The sequence below is a fragment of the Nelumbo nucifera genome, chromosome 4 (genome assembly GCF_055504915.1).
Source record: "Nelumbo nucifera cultivar China Antique chromosome 4, China Antique-T2T, whole genome shotgun sequence".
Taxonomy (NCBI): domain Eukaryota; kingdom Viridiplantae; phylum Streptophyta; class Magnoliopsida; order Proteales; family Nelumbonaceae; genus Nelumbo; species Nelumbo nucifera.
In genome coordinates, this window is record NC_142652.1 from 78052295 (window position 1) to 78069528 (window position 17234).

At 40.2% G+C, this 17234-nt stretch overlaps 1 protein-coding gene across 1 annotated transcript in view; it reads right to left on the minus strand.

Moving 5' to 3' along the window:
* LOC104605099 (dihydrolipoyl dehydrogenase 2, chloroplastic-like) overlaps positions 1 to 17234 on the minus strand; it is a 118965-nt gene that overhangs the window by 12179 nt on the left and 89552 nt on the right. The window contains exon 12 of the mRNA XM_010269715.3: positions 2596 to 2709. Within this exon, the coding sequence (XP_010268017.1) occupies positions 2596 to 2709 (114 nt within the window). The remainder of the gene's footprint in view (positions 1 to 2595; positions 2710 to 17234) is intronic.

A 17234-nucleotide genomic window follows, 5' to 3' on the forward strand; every position in this document is an offset into this window, starting at 1 on the left:
TGTTCATCAGAGCTAATGTAGGGAGTGCACACTTGCCCCTTCTCAATTTTCTCTTTGATGAAATGTTTGTCCACCTCAATATGCTTGGTTCTATCATGGAGAACTGGGTTGGCTGCGATGTTGATGGCAGCTTTATTATCAAAATAGAGTGACATAGGATCATCAAAAGGAAATCCTAATTCACTCAATAGGTTCTTGGTTCCTTTATTCTGCCTTTGCACTTGACTTGGTCACCACACTTTATTTTTTGCTTCTCCAAGTCATAGGGTTTTCACCAACAAAGGTACAATATCCGCTAATGGATTTTCTGTCATCCACTGAGCTGGCCCAATTTGCATCTGTGTACACCTCTACTCTCATGTGACCATGTTTCTTAAAGAGTAAACCTGTCCCTGGAAATTTCTTCAAGTACCTAAGAACTCTGTATGCTGCCTCTAGGTGTGCCTCCTTGGGTGCACGCATGAACTGATTGAGGACACTCACAACAAATGCTATATCAGGCCTGGTCATGGATAGGTAGAGAAGCTTGACTACAAGTCTTTGGTACTGCCTTGGATCTTTCAAGGACTCACCATTGCAATCCCCTAGTTTGTGATTTACATCTATAGGTGTGTCAGCTGGTTTAGCTCCTAGCTTCCGTGTATCCTTTAGGAGATCTAGGATGTACTTCCTTTGGGAAATGAAGATGCCTTGCTGAGAGTGAGCAACCTCAATACCAAGGAAGTAGCGCAAGTGCCCCAGGTCCTTTACCTCAAACTGTGTAGCAAGGAATTTCTTTAATCTCTGAATCTCTGAGACCCAATCTCTAGTGATGACAATATCATCTACATAGACAATCAAGGCTGCTGTTTTTCCTTGTTCCCTTTTTACAAAAAGTGTGTGATCAGATTGACACTACTTAAAACCCATCTGTTGAACTAGGTGAAACCTATTAAACCAAGCTCTCGGAGATTGCTTTAGACCATACAAAATTTCTTCAATTTGCAGACTTTCTTTTCACTTCCCTTAGCACAAAAAATAGGGGGTTGAGTCATATACACTTCCTCTTCCAAATCACCATTCAGGAAGGCATTCTTTATGTCAAGTTGGTGAAGCTCCCAATCAAAATTTGCAGCTAGAGACAGGAGAACCCGAATAGAGTTTGTGAAAATTTGAGAGAAAAAATGAATTGATTGTATTATCTTGGAAGGAGCATATACACAACTTTATATAGAATTACAGAGCTAATTTACAGGGTGATAAAATAGGAAACTAACTTTTCCTAAAAAACTAATTTCTATATCAGTGGGATTCTCCAATTAATATCCCATGATTCTAGGAAATTAAGTTTCCTAAATTGATGGACCTAAAATTATGGAGAATCAATCAGAGAGTCAATCTTCTACTTTCCAACACTCCCCCTCAAGCTGGTGAATATGCATCTTTCATTCCCAGCTTGGAGATAAGTCCTTGGAATGCCACACTGCAAAGCCCTTTTGTCAGCACATCTGCTAGTTGACCATTCGTTGAGACGTATGGAGTGCAAATTAATCCACTATCCAGCTTTTCCTTTATGAAATGCCTATCTATCTCAATGTGCTTTGTCCTGTCATGTTGGACGGGATTGTGAGCAATGTTAATAGCTGACTTGTTGTCACAGAATAATCTCATTGGACCTTCCCATCTGATCTTTAGGTCTTCCAAAATTATCTTGAGCCATAGTAATTCACATACTCCCTGAGCCATTGCCCTGAATTCTGCCTCCGCACTTGATCTAGCTACCACATTCTGCTTCTTACTCCTCCATGTCACAAGATTTCCTCCAAGGAACGTACAATAACTTGTAGTGGACCGCCTATCCATGGGAGAGCCTGCATAATCTGCATCGGTGTATGCCTCTAGGGTTAATCCAGTGTTTCTTTTAAACAAGATTCCTTTGCCAGGATTAGCCTTTAGGTAATGTAGTATCCTATAGACCACCTGTAGGTGAACCTCTTTCGGGTTGTGCATAAACTGGCTAGCCACGCTCACAGCATATGCTATGTCTGGTCTTGTGTGGGCAAGATATATAAGTTTTCCTACTAATCTTTGGTACATTTCCCTATTCACGGCTGGATCTTCATTTGCTTCTCCCAATTTGTGATTTGGCTCAATCGGTGTGGAGGATGGTTTGCATGCTTTCCTGTCTCTCTTAAAAGATCTGTTACATATTTTTGTTGTGAGATAAAGATGGCTTCTCTGGAATGAGCTACTTCAATCCCTAGAAAATACTTCAATCTCCCAAGTTCTTTTATTTCGAATTCTCTGACTAGGCATCTTCTCAAGGCTTCCTTCTCCTTTTCATCATTTCATGTCACAATTATGCTGTGTGTTTCCACTCCTATTGTTTCCCTTTATTCTGTATTTCTGTTATTGAGGGAAATGGCTTCCTTTTGGTGTATCTATGACACAAAATTTTCCATCAACAATGATGATAATAACAAAACACATCAGATCAACCTAAAGATTTTTTGTTCATGCAAATTCTGATTATCTACACAAAATCCATAACATAGTTTGCTACTGTTTCTGCTGATGTATAGTAAATAAAGAAAACGAGTTCAACAAATGCATCACCTTAGCAAGCCCCTCCCCTTCATTTTCTGCTAGGGCCTTTGTATTAGCCTTAAAACTTGTTTTGGTAATACTTATTTCATAACCTTCCTTTTCTGCTCTCTCCCTTGCTTGAGGCTGAAAATATAAACATCATTTTAAATTGATAATGGATATTGAAAATAAACACCCTAAAAGAAGCTCATATTTCAACAAATTACCAAAAGCATTGATCAACCATATATCAAGACATGTTACATGCTAAATATAAAATAAAAAAAAAAATTCCTCACCCTAAAAATGAAATTTTCAATATCCAGTTAAGTTTCTCCAATCTAATCAGCCCACTATCCCCTAGTCTCTTATTTGATTCTATTTCTTTTGCTTTAAGTGTAAATCATTATTCCTGCTTTTAAGTTCTTGAATATAGATACAGTGCCTTCACATTTATGGTTACTAACTTGATTTTAGATATTCAAGGACCATAAATTCAAGGCACCATTTCTATATTGTTAATCTATGGTCCTTGAATTTATAGTCCTTGTAGTCCTCACTGCACTTCCTGAATTGTCAAATCCATTGTTAAACCATGGGCCCCCTAAAATCATTTCTCACTACTCCAACTCATGTCCTTTTTGGTTTGCGCCTAGCTCTTCTCACCTCTTCATGCCAACTAGCTTTTTGAAAACCGTCATCAAAATGTAAATCATAGGGAAGACTATATCAAAACTAATTGTCAATTGTATGTCAATCATAAGATTTTTCTAATTTTTTAGAAAAATTTGAAAAATATATATTAAAAACTTAGATATATGGAAAATGATTTTACCCCATTTTCAATCCACGCATTATATTAACCACATAATGACTATTTAGCCAACATATGATGAAAAAGCTAACTTAATAAGACCTTTAAATAGGGTTTGAATGACCCAAATAATTCTTAGTTTGGTAATGGAATTTAAAAGAAAAACCCTTCAAGAAAAAAATATGACATAAGTACAGATAGATCGATGCAAATCACATGAACCAGATGAATCAAAACATTTTTTTTATTGCTAACAGATCAATGAATCTTAATGATTGTGTAAAAGAATAGTGTATTTGCAAGTGCTGAGCACTCCCAGCTTGGTCTGACCATGGCCAGCCACCATACCCTCTCTAATGACTTTTCTCTTTTTTGTTACAACAAATAGTGTTCAAACACCGCAGAAGAAGTTTTCTCTATTTACTTCTTGTTTTGCCATTGCATCTGCAAACCAGTTGGCAGATCAATGAACTCATATTACATTTATGACCATCTCCCTTTTTAGTGTTTTGATCTCCTTCAGCTTGTTCCTGTAATTCCACGGTGTCATATGGCCTTGCACATCATTTTATAGCCAACCCACCACCACTTTAAGAGTCTTCTCCAATCTCCACAGTGAATCATAACATTCACAATTTGAATTATAAGGAAGAAGTCATTGATGGAATAACCATCAAAATTTTACATTGGCTGAAAAAATTAGAGCTTTTCAAGGACTTCTCAGTTGATGACATCTTAAGAGGCTGGACTGTAGTGGGAAATTATCTCAGGATGTTCTAACTCCTACTGTCCAAGGGGTAAAGCTGAACTTTGATGGAAGTTCTTTAGGCAACACAGGCCCTTCTGGAATAGGTGGAGTTCTAAGGGATACAGAGGGCAGACTAATTTCTATGTTCTCTGGGCCAATAGGTGTGGGAGATTCACTGAGAGCGGAAGTGTTGACTCTACTACAAGGATTAAGGCTGGCTAAGCAGATGGGTCTTCATCAAGTTGAGGTAGAAGGGGATTCTAAGCTAGTAATTGGGTGGATTCAGTCACAAAGTTTGGGAGTCTGGGTATATAGACAGTTTGTGAGGGACATAAATTGGCTAGCAAGGGAGATAGGAGCCTCTTTCAAGTGGGTTAGAAGGTTGGCTAATGGGTTAGCTGATATGTTGGCAAAGCAAGGGACTGTTAGAGAGAACTTGTTTTGGGCAGTGTTGTAACTCAAGAGTATACCAATGGGGTCAGCACCTGTAATTAGGTGGGTGTTTTAATTATCTTCAATGAAAGTAACCATTTCCTATAAAAAAAAATATATAAGATTCTTCTTTTTTCCAGAAAAAGTGTTAAGTCATAAGATTCAAATCAAAACCCTTGGGAATCATGAATCTTATAATAAATCAATACGATTTTGACAACTATGAATTACTACTTGTTGCCAAATTTTCTGTTGACCTAACAAACTTAAACACCCAACAATTTCTATTGACAAACGAAAGGATTTTACAGTAATAGCCCCAAATTTGATATCTTTTGTTTGTGAGATACTAGTTGTTCCCAATTCTCCATAACCTGATCTTGTTAAATTTTTAATTGGCAACTATCTGTATTAAATAAAGAATACTAACAAATCCTAGCCCTTGGGGGGTCAATAAACGATCAGTTCATGCCAAATGCAAAGACTCCGGCTAACAAATGTGACATATCCAAGTCAATGGTTCTTCTACAGGAATTGATATTCTACTAGCAATGACATGAATATCCATTTAACCTCTAATCTAAGAATCAGAGAAGGAGACTAAAACTCTGCTCTAATACAATTCCCTTTTCCAAAAGCTCACAAGTGTATCATCATAATGAAGCCATCTCTAATGAATCCAGCTACTTCTGACAGGATGCCATCTCTTTAGGTAATGTTTTATTTAACTACCATAAAGGAATAGAATGGTATAAATAAGTTATTTTGAATAGAGAATTTGTTTTAGAAGTGTGCCAATTTCTTTCTATGACCTGAAAATAACCTAGGAAACAAAATTTCTGACTGGAGCTCATCTTGATGGTTATGGAAACAATATAATAAACTAACAGACACATTATGCTTGGCAAACACCAAGTTACCAACAAATGCATGCATTTTAATTCTACTTTGACACCATGATGTAAACAACAAAACAAATGATTGAGAAAAATTGCCATCAAACTAAACAAAATATATCTATAAAATCCTGGCTAATATGCTCTTTTTGAGGCTTACAGAAGTTCTTCCTTTTATCATCAGCCAAAATCAAGGGGCTTCCATTCAAGGATGACAAAAAATAGATCAGATCCTAATTGCGAATGAATGTGTGAAGGAGATGAAAAGATCTAGGAAAAAAGGCTTTGTTTGCAAATTGGACTTCAAAAAGGTCTATGACTTGGTAGATTGGCAATTCTCACCAGAGGGGTTGAGGAATTGTGGGCTTGGGGAGAGATGGTGTAGATGGATACTTTGGTGTGTTAATATACCTGTCACTACTCTATCTTGGTTAATGGTGTGGTGAAGGATTTCTTTCCAGCATGCAAGGGTATCAGACAAGGGGATCCACTCTCTTCATTCCTCTTTAGTAGCTGATGTGTTTAGTAGAATCATTGCTAAGGCTGACAAGGAAGACATCTTTAGGGTTGGAAAGTAGGGAGAAACCAGATCCCAGCCACCCATCTTCAGTTTGTAGATGATATGATGATTTTTTGTGAAAGGGATATTAGTGAGAAGGTAGCAAATTTGAAAGAGTTTATCAAAGGTTTTGAAAGAATCTCTAATCTGAAAATCAATTTGAAAAAAGAGCTGCATTGAGGGTATTAATTTAGAGGATGATGAGGTCGAGGCTATTGTGGAGTGCCTTGAGTGCTCCATCGCATCTTGGCCTTTGTCATATTTAGGGCTTCCATTAGGGGTGAATCCTAGGGAGAGTAGGTTTTCTGGACTCTAGTGCTAGAAAAGTTTGAGAAGAGATTAGCTTTGAAGAAAGAAGAACTACATTTCTTTAGGTGGTAGGATCACTCTAATAAGAGACTTTCTTTGGGAACTGGGACAAGGAAAAAAAGGATCATTTGATTTAGTGGGAAATTGTGTGTGGAAGCAAAGAGGAGGGGGTTTGGTGATAGGGAGGGTGTTTCAAAAAAATCTAGCATTGTTGGGTAAATGGCATTGGCGTTGGTCATCAGAGAGTGAGAAGCTTTGGCATGACGTGGTGGGGAGCATTCATGGCATCTCAAAGAATGGATGGTGTAGAGAACACTGATGTGGACCCCACTGATGTGGTCTCCACAGTGTTCGTATGGCAGCAATATTTCTGTTAGATATGATAGTGTTAGTTGGTAGTTATTTCAGCTTTATTATTAGTTATTTCTTATTCTATTAGACATGACATTGTTAATACCTGTCACTACTATATCTTGGTTAATGGTGTGGTGAAGGATATCTTTCCAGCATGCAAGGGTATCAGGCAAGGGGATCCACTCTCTTCATTCCTCTTTAGTAGCTGATGTGTTTAGTAGAATCATTGCTAAGGCTGACAAGGAAGACATCTTTAGGGTTGGAAAGTAGGGAGAAACTAGATCCCAGCCACCCATCTTCAGTTTGCAGATGATTTGATGATTTTTTGTGAAGGGGATATTAGTGAGAAGGTAGCAAATTTGAAAGAGTTTATCAAAGGTTTTGAAAGAATCTCTAATCTGAAAATCATATCGGCAAAAGAGCTGCATAGAGGGTATTAATTTAGAGGATGAGGAGGTCGAGGCTATTGCAGAGTGTCTTGAGTGCTCCATCTCATCTTGGCCTTTGTCATATTTAGGGCTTCCATTAGGGGTGAATCCTAGGGAGAGTAGGTTTTCTGGACTCCAGTGCTAGAAAAGTTTGAGAAGAGATTAGCTTCGAAGAAAAAAGAACTACATTTCTTTGGGTGGTAGGATCACTCTAATAAGAGACTTTCTTTGGGAACTGGGACAAGGAAAAAAAGGATCATTTGATTTAGTGGGAAATTGTGTGTGGAAGCAAAGAGGAGGGGGTTTGGTGATAGGGAGGGTGTTTCAAAAAAATCTAGCATTGTTGGGTAAATGGCATTGGCGTTGGTCATTGGAGAGTGAGAAGCTTTGGCATGAACTGGTGGGGAGCATTCATGGCATCTCAAAGAATGGATGGTGTAGAGAACACTGATGTGGACCCCACTGATGTGGTCTCCACAGTGTTCATATGGCAGCAATATTTCTGTTAGATATGACAGTGTTTGTTGGTAGTTATTTCAGTTTGTTATTTCAGCTTTATTATTAGTTATCTCTTATTCTATTTGCCATGTAAGCAAATTCAAGACTGATTGTAGTCTAGATCGACTACTTGGTATCAGAGCCGACCTAGGAGCTCTTATGCTAGTCTGATTAGGCCGACTGCATGAGAACCTCCTAGGTTTGGAAGTTTTCAACAAGGAAGGAGGATCGGCTGATTCTTGGAGGTTACTGGTAGTGTGCAGCTGCTACTAAAGAGATTGTAGAAGCCTGGGAGAGTTCCAGTAGTCAGGAAGAATCAGAAGAAGCTTCGGATCCTCAAGATTAGGGTTTTGCATCAACCAGAAGGTGGCGGCCAGAGATTTTTTCATAAAGTAAACTTTTTTCTTGTGATTCACTTTAGAAAAGATCATCTTGGTTTAGTCTGAGAGGTGCGGCTAGAAAATCTATTTTCTTTAGGGTTTTGAGAGAAAACCCTAAAATTCAGAACTGTTATTTGTTTCAGATCAGAATTTGAACTGGTTTCATTCAGAATTCTGTTTTCTGTGTTCTTTGGAAGACCAAGGCCAGCTGTTATCAGTTGTTTGGGTGCTGTTTCTCCTATTACAGTAATTAAAAAAGGGTTTTTTATTAATTCCTGATCAAGAATGGAGTTCAAGAGTCAAGGGGAAGGTGTTTTTGGGACTAGCAATTCTGGTAACATGTCTGAGAATACCTTTCAGATTACAACAGTTAACTTTGATGGATCAAACTACCTAGAATGGGCTCAATCGGCCATGATGGCCATTGGGGGTAGGGGAAAACTGAGCTACTTGTTGGGAGATGTGAAAGAACCAACTAAGGAGGACCAAACCTATACCAAATGGGTTCAGGAGAACTATTTGGTTATGACATGGCTGTGCAACTCTATGCAGCCACATATCAGCCAGAACTATTTGTGGGCAAAAACAGCCAAGGAAATTTGGGATGTCATGAAAGAGACCTACTCCCAACCCCTTAATGTTGCTAGGGATTATGAACTAAAATGTGACGTTAACAACCTTAAGCAAGGAGAGAAACCAGTCTCAGTTTACTTCTCTACACTGAAATCTTTGTGGCATGAAATTGACCACCTAGAAACACATGAGTGGGAAAGCCAGAAGGATGCATAGACTCATAGAAAGCAGGTTGAGACTAATAGGGTTTTTGAGTTCCTAGCTGGTCTGAATCCTGAGTATGATATTGTGAGACAAACAACTATTGACAAGAGACAATGTGACCCTATCACAAGCCTACTCCTTAGTGCATAGTGAAGAGACTAGGAGAAAGGTTATGATGCAGTATCAGCCCTTCCCACCAGCTTTGGCAGCAGCCAAACCTAAGTCTAGGGGTGATACGGAGAGGGATATAAAGAAGGAAGACAAGCAGGACCTAGTATGTGGACATTGCAAGAAACCCAAGCATACTAAAGACACTTGTTGGAAGATGCACCCTCATTTAGTCCCAGCAAAACTCAGGAACAAAAGGGGTAATACTAATATGGCTGTTAATACTGATTGTGCCTCCTCATCGGGCACAAAAGGCACACCTCTAGACACCCTAGTTGTTGTCTGGGCTGCCCTGACTCAGTTGGAAAAGGAAGTTGGCAATTCAGCTCAATCATCTCGGCCGCCATCAGCACCCACATCAGCTTTTGCTCATTTAGGTACTCGGGCCTCAGCTTATCATGCTTCAGCTCCAGGTGCATCTGACCATATGACTGGCTTGCCATCACTGTTCACTACCTATCACTTATCTTCTGGCAGAGATAAAGTGTCCATTGCTGATGGTTCCCTTGTTTCCATTTCTGGCAAGGGAGACATCAAGTTGTCTAATGCCATCTCCTTATCTTCAGTTCTGCATGTTCCTAAGCTTAATACTAATTTGCTTTTAGTCAGTAGCATTACAAAACATCAGAATTCTTCAGTAAACTTTTTCCCTGACCAATGTGTTTTTCAGGACTTGGAGACAAGGAAGGTGATTGGGACTGGCTGTGAGACGAATGGGATCTATATGCTTGGAGAGAGTTCACATTGGGAAGATAGTGAAGATAGGAAGTCTTTTGATTTTTAGTCTGTTAGTCAGGTTATGCTTTGGCATAATCGATTGGGTCATTTATCTTTTCGGTCTTTGAAGAGTTTGTTTCCTGATTTATTTGAGTCTATTTAGATGTCCATTTTGAGATGTGAGAATTGTGAGCTTGCAAAGAATTGTAGAACATCTTATTCATTGAGTGATAAAAGAAGTAATAATCCCTTTGATATTGTGCGTACCGATGTTTGGGGTCCTTATCACATCACTGCTATGGGGGGGGGGGTACAAATATTTCTTGTTGTTTGTTGATGACTATACCCGTTTCTCTTGGGTTTACCTTATGCATTCTTGAGATGAGGTTCCTGCTTTGACCCGGATCTTTCATCAGATGATTTTAACCCAATTTGGGGTCAAAATCAAAATCTTCAGATCCGATAATGCGAAAGAATACTTTGCCAACCAATTAGCCTCTTATTTGTTTGACCATGGGATTATCCACCAAAGTACTTGTCCTCATACACCACAATAGAATGGGGTTGCTGAGAGGAAGAATAGGCACATATTGGAGGTGGCCAGAAGCATCATGTTTAACTCCAATGTGCCTATTCATTTCTGGGGAGATGCTATTCTTACAGCAATGTATCTTATTAACCGAGTTCCTTCACGGGTTCTTGACATGAAGCCTCCATTTACCCTCCTATACCCTGATAAAGACTTGTTTATTGTTCCCCTTAAAACCTTTGGTTGCACTTGCTTTGTTCAGATTCTTGGACCTCATCGTTCCAAATTTGATCCGAAGGCCTCCAAATGTATTTTTCTTGGTTATGCACAAACTCAAAAGGGATATTGCTGCTATGAACCCACTTCTGGGAGAAGATTTGTCTCTATGGATGTCACTTTCTTCGAGGATGTACCCTATTATCCTAGGGTTTCTCCTCAGGGGGAGAGTAGTGAGTGTGGGGTTAACTCGTCATAAATTCCTTTACCTGTTCCATTGAGTGATGAGGGATGTAATGGGGAGGGGTGTCAGAGGTGCCAGGATTTGAGAGTCTATCACAGGCGGTGGAGGCAGGTTGATTTCGGTCATTAGCAGTCCAGGCCAGCCCCAATTCCTTCTGCGGATCCAGATCTAGGTACTACAGTTCCGTTATCAGATCCAGGTTCCACTGAGATACCTTCCACTGTTGAGTCCTTACCTCCTTTGGATGACCTTGACCTCCCTATTGCAGTCCGTAAAGGCAAACGGCGTTGCACCACATCCACAACCCACTGCATTTCCCAGTTCTTGTCCTATGATCAACTGTCCCCCTCTTACAGGTCCTTCCTCACATCTATTGCTGATATTCCCATCCCCATAACAGTGCAGGAGGCTTTGTCAGTTCTTGAGTGGAAAGATGCAATGAAGGTTGAAATGGATGCTCTTCTGAGGAATAATACTTGGGAGCTAGTTGACTAGCCTAAAGGGAAGAAACCGGTTGGATGTAGATGGGTATTTACTGTGAAACATAATGCTGATGGTTCCATTGAAAGGTATAGGGCTCGGTTAGTTGCAAAGGGATTTACTCAGACTTATGGTATAGACTACTTGGAGACTTTTGCTCTAGTAGCAAAGATGGCCACTATTAGAGTTTTATTGTCCCTTGCAGCCAGTTACTCTTGGCCCTTGTTCTAGATGGATGTTAAAAATGCCTTCCTCAATGGAGACTTGCAGGAAGAAGTCTACATGCAGTTGCCTCCTGGATTTTATGATGCAGAAATAGGAAAGAAGGTTTTCCGGTTGAATAAAGCCTTGTATGGACTCAAATAGTCCTCCAGAGCTTGGTTTGATAGATTCAGACAAGCCCTTGAAAGGTACGGCTATGTACAGCCCCAGTCAGACCATACATTGTTCATTAAGAGAGTGGACTCTTCCTTGACCTTGCTTGCTGTATATGTGGATGATATTGTAGTGATAGTGAATGATAACGATGAGATTGAGTCTCTCAAACAACTCCATCGAGAATTTGAGGTGAAAGATCTGGGATTTTTGTAGTGATAGGGAGAGCTACGATACTTCTTGGGTATTGAGGTAACTAGATCTAAACATGGAATTTTTGTTTCTCAAAGAAAGTATATTCTAGATTTGTTGGAAGAAACTGGAAAGCTAGGTGTTAAGCCTACAAATACATCTGATATAATTCAGGTCTGCCTTAGAGTTCGGCCTGACTGAGTTCAATTATGTAGAAAAAGAAAAGGTGATAGAGAAAGAGAGAGAGAGAGAGAGAAAGAGAGGAGAGAATTCTGGTTCGAACTGACAGAGTCAACTTAACTTCTCCCAATCGGCCAGTAAGTATTTATATTATTATTAAAACATGACTGAAAAGACCTATGTGCCCTTACTTAAGTTAAGAGCACATGTTCCAACACAGCACTACAAATCATCAACATCAATCAATGTATAAAGATAGAAATACCCCTACGCTAACACTCCCCCTCAAGCTGGTGAGTATATATCATATACTCCCAGCTTGTTACATATGTAGTCCACTCTTCCCCGATTCAAGCCTTTTGTAAATAAGTCAGCCCACTGATTTCCTGTATTAACATGTGTAGTGTCTAGCTCTCCATTCAGCACCTTCTCCCTCACAAAGTGACAGTCAACCTCAATGTGCTTGGTTCTTTCATGAAACACTGGATTAGAGGAGATATGAACTACAGCCTGGTTATCACAATAGAGCTTCATTGGAGTGTTAATGTTGTACCCTACTTCCTGTAGAAGGTTCCTCCTCTATCCCCAAGAAGTATTTCAGTTTACCCAGATCCTTTGTTTGAAAGTGATCCTGTAGATAAGTCTTCAGCCTGTCAATACCAATGTTATCATTCCCAATAATAACAATATCATCTACATACACCACCAACAGTATTTTTCCTCCCGGAGAGTCATGACTAAATACAGAATGGTCAACTTTGCACTGTTTCATACCAAACTTCTTTACCACCTCACTGAACCTACCAAACCATGCTCGAAGAGACTGTTTAAGCCCATATATAGCCTTCCTTAGTCTGCACACCTTACCATCCTCTCCGTGAGCAACAAACCCTAGAGGTTGCTCCATGTAGACCTCCTCAAGTAAGTCACCATGCAAAAAGGCATTCTTGATATCAAGCTGATATAGTGGCCACTCATACATGGCTGCAAGAGAGATCACAACACGAACAGACCCTATCTTAGCAACCGGTGAGAAGGTCTCTGTGTAGTCAATGCCATAGGTTTGGGAGTACCCTTTTGCAACTAATCACGCTTTCAGGCGTTCAACTCTACCATCAGGCAGATACTTAACCGTATAAACCCATTTACAACCAACAACTTGCTTCCCAGGAGGAAGAGCAGTGAGGTCCCAAGTATGATTATGATGAAGGGCTGAGAGTTCTTCTTCCATGGCACGACACCACCCTAGAGAGGCAAGGGCTTCCTGGACATCTTTAGGAACAATAACTGATGATAACAAGGTAACAAACTGGCGATGGGAAGCGGAAAGGTGAGTAAGAGAAACATAATTAGAAATAGGATGAAGGGTGCAAGTACGTTTACCTTTCCGCAAAGCAATGGGTAGATCAATCTCAGATGCTAAGTGCGGGTCTGGGGCCGGATCCGTCGACAGAGATGTAGCCGGAGGAGTAGTAGCTGGTGCACGCGGGCGATGTGTATACACATGACGGATAGGTGGGCGTTCAACAGTCTGTAGGCACCATCACACTAGGTTTATAATCATTATTGTCTCCCATTATGTTATCACCAATTCTGCACACTTGCTGAATTTTATTATCACTGAGATCTGCACACTCCACACCACTAGGTCACACCTGTCACACTGATTGCAGCACTAATTGTTCCTGGAATGTGTGCTCTTTACACCACAAACCCTACTCCTACAACTACCTGAAATCTCACCACTATATGATCATATCTCTTCCTTCGAAAAGCACAAAGAAACCAGCATAAACCCTAGCACTTATTGGCCGAAACCCTAGCATATGGTCTGAAACACACCTCCTATTTAATCCATAACAGAAATCATGCACTGAAATCTCTTACCTTATCGCTGAAGTAACACCCATACGAGCAGGAGAGCAGTCCACACACAACAGCCGCTTCACACAAAACCGCCACACACAACAGCCACTGCCCACACAGTTCGGCCCTCGATTCTTCCTCTACTAGGAGAGGGCGATCTCAGAAATCACAGTAGCCGACCACATACGACCTGACTGGAGGCATAGAGACCCCCAAGGGAAGAGGGCGATCACTCCTTTTCAGCCCTTTCCCTTATCTCCAATCGAACACAGAAAAAAAAAGGAGGAAAACCTTAGATAGGGTGCGCAGAGAATGAACCTTAGGCAAGCAGAAATCTAGGCAAATTTAATCTGCTCTGATACCATGATATAATTCAGGTCTGCCTTAGAGTTCGGCCTGACTGAGTTCAGTTATGTAGAAGAAGAAAAGGTGATAGAGAAAGAGGGAGAGAGAGAGAAAGAGAGAAGAGAGAATTCTGGTTCGAACTGACAGAGTCAACTTAACTTCTCCCAGTCGGCCAGTAAGTATTTATATTATTATTAAAACAAGACTGAAAAGACCTATGTGCCCTAACTTAAGTTAAGAGCACATGTTCCAACACAACACTACAAATCATCAACATCAATCAATGTATAAAGACAAAAATACCCCTACGCTAACAACACCTATTAAACAAAACCACAAGATTAGTGCAGAGGGTGGAGAGCCACTTGAAGATAAAGCTATGTTCCAACGGTTAGTTGGAAAACTCCTCTATCTTTGTCTCACAGGACCAAACATCAGTTATGCGGTCAGCGTTGTCAGTCAGAATATGCACTCTCCTAGGACTACTCACTTACTTGCAGTTGAGAGGATATTAGCATATTTGAAGAAGCGCCCAAGTAAAGGTATACTATTCAAGAATAATAATCACATGAAGATAAAGGTTTATACAGATGCTGATTGGGCTAGGAGTGTTGATGATAGAAGGTCTACCTCTGGATATTGTGCTTTTGTAGTGTAAAGAGATTGGGCCGAATGGGCCCTAGTATATTCTCTTGTAATATCTTTTCTTTTATTGTTGGCTAATGGGTCTCTCTTAATGGGCCTGTTATTTCTTTTTGTTTAATCTCTTTATGTTACTGCCTAGCTGGCTGCCCACTTAAGGGCATACTTGTCATTACTCTAACTTTAATTCTTAATAAAAAAGGGTTAGAGGAGAAAGGAGAGAGGATTCGATTTCTTCTTCTTCTTCCTTCTCTTTTCACCATCTTCTTCTCTTGTGCTGCTCTTACTTCTCTTTTTCCTCTCCTTCTAATCTTCAAATTTACACCTAATATTTGAGGACTGATTTGCATCTTGGTATCAGAGCAGGTCTATTTCTTCCTTTTCCTTTTCTTCTTTTCCCATACACCCTTAAGTTAAGAGAGTGTATGGAGAGATAGGTTCTCTATAGTACAGAGGATCTCTGGCCTAGTTGGTAGAGGGTTTGGAGAGTTTAAATCTGGTTGGATACTGCTAAGAAGCGGTGTTGTTCTGTTGTTGCCCAAAACCCTAGCCGATTAGAGATTTTCGAAGGTACAGGTAAAGGTGAAGCTTGGGTGTGGCACTCTGTGCTTGGGAGGTGTCTTGTGACTCCTAAAGGAGGGTGGTTCAAGTTTGGAAGAGATCGGGAAGGTCTGGTAGGAGCGGCTGCATCTTCTATCTTTCTCCCTAATTGCTGGACGAAGCAAAACCCTAGTTTTCAAGCATCTGGGTTCTGGTTTGACTTCAAGTAAGTTTATACAAACAAAATTTCTGGTCTTTGATTTTCGTTTGATTAATGGAGCCATACAGAAGTGAGTTCAAGCAAGTGCCGGTTTCAGGCCTTGGCTCGGTAGATTCCGTTTTGATTGGTGTAACCACAATCAAGTTAGATGGGACAAATTATCTTGCTTGGGCACAGTCTATAAGAATTTATGTCTGTAGTAGAGGAAAAATCGGGTATCTCACAGGTAGTAAAGTGAAACCCGAGGAGACTGACCCTCAATTTGAAAAATGGATGCAAGAGAACTATACTGTCATAGGATGGTTGGTCAATTCTATGCAACCTCATATAAGTCAGCACTATCTTTGGATGTCTTCGGCTAAGGAGATATGGGATAGTGTTACTGAGACCTATTCACAAAAATTGAATGTAGCCAGAGTATATACGTTGAAAAGTGATGTGAAGAACCTGAGACAGGGGGAGAAGAGTGTAGCAATCTACTACTCTATACTGAAATCCCTACGGCAAGAAATTGATGTTATGGAAACAATTGTATGGGAGAGTAAGAATGATGCTGAATGTATAGGAAGATGGTAGAGAGAAATAGGGTGTTTGAATTTCTCACTGGACTCAACCCTGAGTTTGACATCATTAGGCAAAATATCCTGGCCAGAAATGAGGTTACTCTTTCACAGGCATATGCTATGATAAGTAGTGAGGAGAGTAGGCGGCAGGTTCAGTTGCAGGGTCCACCTACAGAACACTTTGCACATGTTGGAATAAAGCCAAAGGGTCCTACTGAGAAAAAGGAGCAGATATGTGTATTGCAAGAAACCGAGGCATACAAAGGACACTTGCTTCATCCTGAGCTTCTCCCTGATAGGTTTAAGAATAACAACAACTTTAAGAAGGGCAGTCAGGTAGGAAAGCCTAAGACAACTAATGTTGCTACAGTACCTGAAGGAGGAAAGGAGAGTGTGAAGAGAAATCAACCATTGAGCAGTTGGCAGCAATGAAGGCGGATTTTGAAAAGTATGGGAGGCTCCTAAATCACTTGGAAGCTACGGTTTCTTCATCTCACCCTTCCAACAACACATCATCTTCATCAGCATTTGCTCACTCAGGTATTCGTGCTTCTGCAAATCATGCTTCAGCTTCAGGTAATCATAAAATCCCTTGGATTATTGATTCCGGTGCATCAGACCATATGACCAGCCTATCTAATCTCTTCTGCCCATACCACCTTCTCTCTGGAAAAGAGAAAATATCCCTTGCTGATGGGTCTCTTGCTCCCATCTCTGGTAAAGGGGATATAAAGGCCTCTAACATCCTTTATTTATCCTCTGTCCTTCGTGTCCCTAAACTTAACACAAATCTTTTATCTGTTAGCAACTTAACTAAATCCATGAATTGCAGCATAACTTTCTTTCCCACTCATTGTGTTTTTCAGGACCTGTAGTCTCAAAGGATGATTAGGAGTGGCCATGATGCGAACGGAATATACTTGCTGAACACACCGGATTGTGGGACCACCTCATGGAGTTGCTTTAGAGTCTGTTAACAAAATTTTGTTATGTCACATTTGTTTTGGTTATTTGTCATTTTCTGCTTTGAGTCATTTGTTTCCAAATATGTTTAAGGGAGTGTCATTAACGAGTCTTCATTGTGAGTCGTGTGAACTGGCAAAGCATTGTAGACATTCCTATTCAGTAAGCAATAAAAGATCTCATTCTCCTTTCCATATTGTTCACTCTGATGTGTGTGTGTGTGTGGGGGGGGGG